This window comes from Chrysochloris asiatica, unplaced genomic scaffold, assembly GCF_000296735.1.
Source record: "Chrysochloris asiatica unplaced genomic scaffold, ChrAsi1.0 scaffold00069, whole genome shotgun sequence".
NCBI classification, from domain to species: domain Eukaryota; kingdom Metazoa; phylum Chordata; class Mammalia; order Afrosoricida; family Chrysochloridae; genus Chrysochloris; species Chrysochloris asiatica.
In genome coordinates this window covers 10373400-10382742 of record NW_006408587.1, presented here as the reverse complement: position 1 = coordinate 10382742, position 9343 = coordinate 10373400, and the positions used below count along the sequence as shown (strand labels likewise).

Below are 9343 nucleotides of genomic sequence, written 5' to 3'. Positions count from 1 at the left end.
ATACAATTTTGGAAGCCATGGTGTAACCACCTAGCATGCCAGGCACCTAAAAGATTTATTTCTTACAACAAACTATCAAATAGTTATTGCTTTCCTCCTGTTTTACAATTAGTTAACTGAGACTCAGAAAAGGTACACAACCTAAAAAATTCATACATAGGATAAACGGCATGGTATAGAATCTACAGGATATTTTTAATTAGAGTCATCTATATTAAAAGGTAGTTTTAATTTCAAAATGCTTATTAATAAAGAGAATCTTATAAAACTATACTTAGAAGTAGTTTGTCCCTAAGTTATATTTAATTAGAGGCTTGGCAGTTCCCAGCCAAATTCACAGCTTCTGATGCAATATGAATCTAAGCAGTTTTAATGTGTTGTTTCCTCTAATTCACTCTTATTAAAATTAATATAATACTCTTCCTGATTCTAGGGATGTATTAAAAATTAAACCTAATAATAGAAGCAAAATTGTCTTGCACATCTACATTATGACTTCCAGTTTCCTTAATTCATGTCCACTTCTAAACACTACAGGTGACCTGGTCACAAGGCGATGGGGAATTACTCTACTGTGACTGAATTCTTTCTGGTGGGGCTTTCTCAATATCCAGAGCTCCAGTTTTCTCTGTTCGTGCTCTGTCTCATCATGTACCTGATAATCCTCCTGGGAAACAGCTTCCTCATTATCATCAGCATCCTAGATTCCCGACTCCACACCCCCATGTACTTCTTCCTTGGGAACCTCTCATTCCTGGACATCTGTTACACCTCATCGTCCATTCCTTCAATGCTCATCTCATTTAGATCTCAGAGAAAATCCATTTCTTTCCTTGGCTGTGCACTGCAGATGGTTTTCTCACTTAGTTTGGGCTCCACTGAATGTGTCCTCCTTGCTATGATGGCCTATGACAGGTACGTGGCCATATGCAACCCACTGAGATACATGATCATCATGAACAAGATATTATGTGCACACATGGCTGCATGGTCCTGGATCATAGGCTGTGCAAACTCCCTAGTGCAAACAGTCCTAACAATGGTGTTGCCTTTCTGTGGGAATAATGTCATTGACCATCTTACCTGTGAGATCCTGGCTCTTCTGAAACTTGTCTGCTCAGACATCACCATCAATGTGCTTATCATGACAGTAGCAAGTGTTGTTTTGTTGATGCTTCCACTGCTGTTAATTTTTATCTCTTATGTTTTTATTCTCTCTTCCATACTGAGAATTAAATCTGCTGAGGGAAGAAAGAAAGCCTTTTCTACCTGTTCGGCTCACTTGACTGTGGTCATCTTATTCTATGGTTCAGCACTCTTTATGTACATGAAACCCAAGTCCAAAGACACAAAGACATCTGATGAAATCATTGTGCTGTCTTATGGAGTGGTGACCCCAATGTTGAACCCAATCATCTATAGCCTGAGGAATAAGGAGGTAAAAGGAGCTGTGAAGAAAGTCCTGAGCAGACACTTACATCTATGGAAAATGTGAAAGACCTTGAGGCATGTCCCTCATGTCCTCAGTCATCAGGTGTTCAGTTCTTCTCCATTCATAGAAGTCATAAAACCTGGTCTCAAGGAAGCCTGTGTTTGGAAAGGCAAATAAGGAATTCCATTTCCTTCAACATAAACTATTTCTTAATGATGCCTGATCTTCTGGGTTTCCACTTGTAAACAAGCCTGCCAAGTAGTTCCATGGAGGTCATATTGCTGCTCACCAAAACAGCTAACATCACTCTCTGTCTTGGTCTCTCTTCTCTCTCTCTTTCTTTTTCTGTCCTTCTCTCTCTTTTTCTCTCTTCTCTCCCTTTTCTTCTTCTTCTCTACTTTTCTTCTCATCCCTCCTCATTCCTGTTCATATGCCCTATCTCCTCCTTCCTTTTCTCTTCCTTGTCTTTTTTCTCAGTATCTTTTAAATGAATATTATTTTTGTTGTGCAGCTTACATTCTTGTAAAATAATACATCTTTTTCTTTTGATGAACAAACATTCCACCATTTCCAGTCCATGTTGTGCTGGCTGAAACTGAACCAACCCTCTAGGGACAGAAGTAAACATTGAATAAAGTCCTTAACAATGAAAACAGGACTTCCCTCCACCTAATCAAAATGATTTATACAGTGCAGCAAGTGCCCGGAGCCAGCTTATCAGAGTACTACCTCAGTGTTAGAAAAAAGGCATGTTTTCTGCAAGCATTTCTAATCTAGTAAATCTACACCTGTAGCTTCTAATGACCCTTTTACCAAGATATTGAGAGAGCATCACTGAGAAAGAAAGCAGAGTTGAGCTAGAGTATGTACGATGATGTCACATTTAAACTCCTGAATTTAGCTTTGACTAAAGCCAAAGTCCTGGTGTGGCTCTGGGTAAATGCACCAGACTGCAAAGCCATTTGAACTACAAGGTCAGTGGTTCAAGCTCACGAGGGGCTCCTTGGAAACCCTATATAGGGTTGCTATGGGTTGGAACTAACTTGATGGCATTTAACAACAAAGTCAACATTGTATCTTTTATTTTCATGACTTAAATTAGCATTTTATAAAAAACTACTTTGAATATATGTTGCCACTTATAAGCATTAAAATGTTGACTAATTTATTCCCTTGTCTCATCTCTTTTCCTTCACTTATATTTTTGTGGCAAAACAAAAATTATCAGGTATGTTATCTTAATGGTCCCAAACTCCCCACCCTTCAGGAATTCTCTTTCCCTTCAATAATGAAATTGGTGTGATGCTGTAGGATTAACACTAAACTTCAGACCACAAGATCAGCAGCTAACACTCCCCAGCTGCACCTTGGAAACCTTATACAGGTCATTATGAGTCAGAATCAACTAGACAGCACATAACAACAACAACTCTGCATAGCTGCAAGCACGCCAGTCATTTCTCCAGGTATTTCTGAGAAGCATTTACATGTTTCTAATTTGTGTTCGCCTTTTTTGGCTCCACACTGATGTTCTGGGTTTTCCACCATACCTCTCTGTGTTCCAATCGATAGATTGATATTTTGCATCATGGAATCTTGCCCTTTTATATCATGTTTATTGCATTTTTAATAGCTGTTGTCTTTTGGTAGAATATGGTCAGTATAACTGTTGTACATATTAATACACTCAACTAATTGAGACAGTATTACTATAAAGTTAGAGCATATCAGGTTTTTTTCTACTGTGAACACCAAAACTATGACTAGGGGGGTGGCTATCCAGCCATAATCCAACTGTACCTAGATCTAACTCCTGAACTACACTGAGCTCAATATTTGACAAGTACAAAAATAATGTTTTAACTCTGTTGTTAAGTGCCTTTGAGTCAGTTCTGACTCACAGTGACCCTGTACAGGGTTTCCGAAGAGCGGCTAGTGAGTTTGAACCACTGACCTTGCAGTTCAAATCAACCTTGTGGCCCAGTGCTTATTCTACAGCATCACACCAAGTCTCCAATGTTTTAACCTATTGACCTTTAAAATAGTAACTCATGTATGTTTATCTTTAGCCCTCACTTGCAGTTTAATAAGCATTTGAAATATAACACATCCAGAACAGAAATTTTGTTTGCCCTATCCCCAAACTGGTTCTCCTAAAGTTGCCTCTATCTCAGGAAATGTCAGCATCGTATGTTCACATCCAATACACAAGTAAATTCTGTCTGCTACATCTTCAAATTTAATCTGATTCTCACTAGGTCCGTTACAATTACCCTACTTCAAGTTACCATCATCAAATATAATGTAAACCATCAGAGACCACTGCAATGGTTTTCTAATGAATCATCTCTGCTTCCACTTTTGTTGTCCTGTAAACCATTGTTTACCCAGCAGCCAGAATATTGTTTTGAACATAAAAAATACCATAGCACACTTTTTCTTAAAATCCTCCAAATGTTTTCCATCATACTCAGAACAATATCCAAACTGCATCCCCTGGTCTACAGGTCTGATCACCACTTGCTTCTACACTTCATCTCTCACCTCCTGCCTGTGCTCACGTGGCTCTAGTTTCAATGTCTTCCAGCTGTTTCTAAAAATGACAAAGCTTTCACATCTGCTCTTGCCTCTGTCTTAGACGCATTTCCCCTAGATATCTCCAGAGTTTGCACTCATTTCACACAAAGGTTTTTAGAGAAGACTTAACATGCTTTGGGTAGTTGTTCATAATATTTATCACCCCTATAAATTGCATTTGTACTTAAGCTTTAGGAGTTTATAGATGATTTTCCCCACTAGAATGTCCATTGCTGTGTATTCCCTGTGCCTAAACAAATGTCAGGAAAATAATCCTTAATAAATAGGAATTGGATGTGGAAAATGCATTATGTATGACAGCATCATAAATTTCAACCTAGAGTATTAATATATATTATTTTCTGCCTCCCTTTGACTAACTGAATGGTAGAAACTGTAAGCTATGGGTAGAAAGGTATAATGTATACTCTCCTATCTTTCACTCCAGGTTACATTGATTATTTTATTTACATGAGCTTCGTGTTCCACACTGTCTATGCTGAAATTCTTCTCTACGTTTCACAGGGATCTGATTAATCAGGATAAAGTCATTTTGTCTTAGTATTTCAGTATGTACCAAAGTATTTAAACATAGGCTCTATTGGCTAATTTCTGTGAAGAATTTCTCCTTCAGAATGTGCTACAAATGCCTAATTCTGCACTGCCAAACATGATGGAAGTATTTTTTGTTTTGGTGTTATCAGGATGAATTTCTGACTGAAGCAGATCTGAGTGCTTGCTATCCTTTAGTTATAGTCATCATAATCAATGGAATCCTGGTGTGGCACTGTAGAGTAAGCACAGGACCTCAAGGTCAGTTTGAGCCACAAGGTCTGTGGTTCAAACTCACCAGCCACTCCTAAGAAACCGTATACTGGGTGGCTATGTGTCAGAATTCACTTGATGGCACTTAACAACAACAACAAAAATCATAATCAATGTTTTGTGTTATGCTCTTGATGATAATAAGGGTAATATTTTAATTCCACTACTGGAATGAGTAAATTTTTTATTAAAGTCCAACCAATAAGTTTCCCAATTCATAGTGCCATTGTTGTTGTTGTTAAGTGCCGTAGAGTTGTCGGGTTCTGACCCATGGTGACCCTGTATAGGGTTTCCAAGGAGCAGCTGGTGAACTTGAATTGTAGGTCTCCCGGTACAAGCGGACTTTGCAGTCTAGCACATTAACCCACAGTGCCACACCAGGACTCCTCATTGTGCCATACTGTCTGTTAAAATCCCTGGTGGGGCACTGGGCTACAACCTCACGGCAGCTGTTTGAATATACCAACTGCTCCACAGGATAAAGATGAGGGTTTTCTGATCCCGTAAAACGTTTTTAGTTATTGTTAAGCACTGTCTAGTCAATTTCTACTCATAGCAACTCCTTGTAGAGTTTCCAAGAAGCAGCTGGGGTGTCTGAACCACCAACTTTGTAGTTAGCAGCCCAGTGCTTATCCTACAGTGCCACACCAGGACTCCCCACAAAGACTTACAGCCTCAGAAACCCTGTACTGGGTCACTATGAGTCGGAACTAACTTGGCAATACACAACCACCACCCCACACCCTATGTAACTTCATTTGGCACATCGTCTTATAGAAGTAATTTGGTTGCATAATGGTATAGTAATGTAGTACCACTTCAGATCATTAGAAGTTGGTATTAAATTATCAGTAAAATTTTCAATCTAGAACCTTGCCATTTCCCCATCAAGAAACACATTCTATTTCCTCAATTTCTTACAGTAGAGTGAGCCTTTTTGGCTGCCTCTGTGAATATGATCATGGTGACTCCAAGTGTCCAGAGTAGAACTTTGCTCTATTGGGTTTTCAAGGTTGATCATCATTCAATCTTTGGTGGGTTTGAACCATCCAGCTTGGGGCTAGTTATTGAGCACCATTTGAGTCAAAATCAATTCAATGGCAATGAGCAATAATGCCAACAGCAATATGGTGGAATGAACCATGTTAGACTTCCAAAGCTAGTCATAAAAAGCAATATAGCTTCTACATGGAGAGTTTGCTCACTTTCTCTCTCTCTCCTCTCACCCATCATATTATAGGGAAGTCATTTACAAATGCTCCAGCTAAATCCCTAAGGCCTCAGTGAACAGCAAACATTCCACCATCAGAGCTATAAGTGAATGTTGTTTGTTGTTAAGTACCGTTGAGTCGATTCCAACCCATAGCAAACCCTGTATAGGGTTTCCAAGGAGCAGCTGGTGAGCTATAAGTGAATGTTGTTTGTTGTTAAGTACCGTTGAGTCGATTCCAACCCATAGCAAACCCTGTATAGGGTTTCCAAGGAGCAGCTGGTGAGCTTGAACCACTGACTTTGCAGTCTGATGCATTAGCCCACAGCGCCACACCAAGACTCCATAAGTGAATTAGCTTTAAATAATTCCAACTCCTAAACTTCAAGCTTACATCAAGTAGACAGAAAACAAACCATACCCACCAAACCCAGTAGAAAAGCAAGGTCAATAGAATAATAAACTTTTTAATAGACTAAGTTATCAGATACTTTCTTAGATAGAAAAATGTAACCAGAATAACAAAACTTCAGAGAAAAATAACAAAATCTAGAGTTTCTGTCATGTTCAAACTATAATACAAAATTATTAGACCCGCTCAAGCAAAAAGGCAATCAGTGAAGTTAAGCCTGAGATAAGCAAGAAGATAAAACGAATAGACAAGCATTTTCAAGTAGATAGTATAACTATGCCTATGAAGTTCAAATATGTTGTTCATAATAAATTAACAAATAAAAATACTCAACAGAGAGACTTAAACTATGAAATAGACTAAAATAAAATGTCTTGGAATGAAAAATACAATGTTTAATAATTTTAAATCACTTAAGAGTTTAACAATAAACTCCAGATGGCATGAGAAACAATCAGTGAAACTTAAGATAGGTCAATAGCAATTACCAATCTAAATAAAAGAAGAATAAAAGAATTTATAATCTATTTATTGTGAGGATATAGAGTGATAGAATTGCCTATACAACAAGTCCTCCTCTCTACTTTCTTGATAATAATACCAAGCAGCAACCTGCTCAGGAATGTTGGGACCAGAAAAAGTTTGATATCAGGCTAATATGGTCATTTCATTTCCCTTTACCACTTGTGATATGTTGTTGTTGATAAGTGTTGTTGAATCAGTTCTAACTCATAGTGACCCTATATAGAGTTTCTGAGGAGCAACTGGTGGATTTGAACTTCTGACCTTGTGACTTATAGTCTATTGCTGATCCTACAGTGCCACACTAGGAGTTCTTGTGATATAGAACTAAGCAGATGACTCAGTTCTGGAAAATTAAAGTTAATCTAATGTGGGACTTCTGAGAAAGTTCCTCACCCTTTAAATAGGAAGTAAAAAGGGACACGAGCTATATTCCTGCTTCTTGAATACTGTATTTTCAGTGTGAATTGAATGTGATGTCTGGCATTTCCAGCACCCTTGCAATAGCTGAGAAAAAGAAGGTAAGGTAGACAGGAAAAATGCGGTTTACTAGATGAATTTTAAGGCGCTGTGGTAGTATAATGGTTACAAGTTGGGCTGTTAACTTCAAGGTAAGCAGTTCGAAACTACGCAGCGGTTCTATGGGAGAAAGATGATGCTTTCTGCTCCCGTAAATATCTACAGCCTTGAAAACCCTGTACAGGGTCGCTATGGGTTGGAACTGACTCCACGGCATATAACCACCACCACTACCAGATGAATTTTAAGAACCCTGAGACACCAATCCCGTAAGATTTCTTGTTGTATGAGTTCATAAATAACTTTACTGTACAAGATGTTTGAAGTTGTGATTTCCCTAAATTGCATCCAAAGGAATTTAGACTGACATCAAACCTATCAAAGGGTCTCCTTCTTATCAAAAATGTCCTTTATACTCACAAGCAGATGAAGTAACAGTTTCTTTTATAGAACTTCAGGAAACTTGTCCTGTTCTGTCTTGAATAGTTCTGGTGGCCTGGTTTTAAAAGTAATTATTAAAAATATTCTTTTTCATCCTCAAAAGTGCCTAGTTTAGATAAAAATTTTTGTATCTCAATATTTATTTTATTTTATTCCTTCTGATCCTTTATTTCATATTGTCTTCGGTTTATATATGTTGTTGTTCTGTTGTTGAGTGCCATCGAGTTGATTCCAACCCATAACGACCCTGTATAGGGTTTCCAAGGAGCAGCCCGTGAGCTTGAACTTCCAACCTTGCAGTTCAAAGGGCTTTGCAGTCTGGCGCATAATTGCAAACTTCCAAAGGGTAAGGACTTTGTCTTTTTTCATCTTAATATATCCCCACAACAGTGAATAAACTTAGATGAGTTCAAAAGACCCATCATATAGGTGATGCCTAAACTATGAATATTATTGCTGTTAAGTGCTGTGGGGTCAGTTCTGACTCACAGTGACCTTGTACATGGTTTACAAGGAATGACTGGTTTGAACTGTCATCATTTGCAGTTCAAACAGACCTTGCAGACCAGTGCTTATCCTACAGGGCCACACCAGTCTTCCCTCTACTAATAAAAACATACCTCATATTCATTTGTCATTCTAATAAAAAGGGCATTATGAAAACTTCTGATAATGGGAATTGACTTTTATGCACAGGAAATGGAGAGTAAAGAGAAACTCTCATCTCTGCCCTCTCACACTGTCATACTAAAATAAAACATTTTAAAAGAAAGAAAAGAAAATGGGAACATTTCCAAGAATCCCAATAAGAAACTATTTTGCTTCCACTTGTTCCATTACTTTTTCCTGATTTTCCATTAAAAATATTAAGAGATAATTAATACCAAACTAAACCCAACGCCATCAAGTCAATTCTGACTCATTGTGAAGCTAGAGTACAGGATAGAACTGCCCCAGAGGATTTGTAAGACTGTACAGTACACCAGTATGGGAGCAGACAGTCTCATCATTGTCCTGTGGAGTGACTGGTGGGATTCGACCACGCATATTATGGAGCAACCAAACACAGAACCAACTATACCAGATAACATTAGAAAGTATACTTGATTATTGTTAATTTTAAGTGTTGTTTTTGTTAAGTCATGTCGGTTTGGACATATACCAACCTTGCATAGGATTTCCAAAGAGTACCTGATGGGTTTGAATCTCCTACCTTGAGGTTAGCAATTCAGTGCTTATTTTACAGTGCCACGCCAAGCCTCCTAATTTAAATAATTAGATATAAAACCACTACTTGTCTGTCAGTTTGTCATATCGTGGTAGTGTGCATATTTCTGTTATATTGAAAGATATGCCACCATTATTTTAAAAACTTTAGAGTCAACTATGGTTAACAGGTTTCAGT

At 38.0% G+C, this 9343-nt stretch overlaps 2 protein-coding genes across 2 annotated transcripts in view; both read left to right on the top strand.

Moving 5' to 3' along the window:
* Positions 1-556: 556 nt before the first annotated feature.
* On the top strand, positions 557-1495 carry LOC102812014 (olfactory receptor 13D1-like). The gene has a single exon (XM_006864703.1). The coding sequence runs from the start codon at positions 557-559 to the stop codon at positions 1493-1495; it is 939 nt and encodes a 312-aa protein (XP_006864765.1).
* An 801-nt stretch (positions 1496-2296) lies between these two features.
* LOC102833406 (olfactory receptor 13D1-like) overlaps positions 2297-9343 on the top strand; it is a 14345-nt gene continuing 7298 nt past the window's right edge. Inside the window, exons 1-2 of the mRNA XM_006864739.1 lie at positions 2297-2368; positions 7440-7499. Coding sequence (XP_006864801.1) covers positions 2297-2368; positions 7440-7499 — 132 coding nt within the window. The remainder of the gene's footprint in view (positions 2369-7439; positions 7500-9343) is intronic.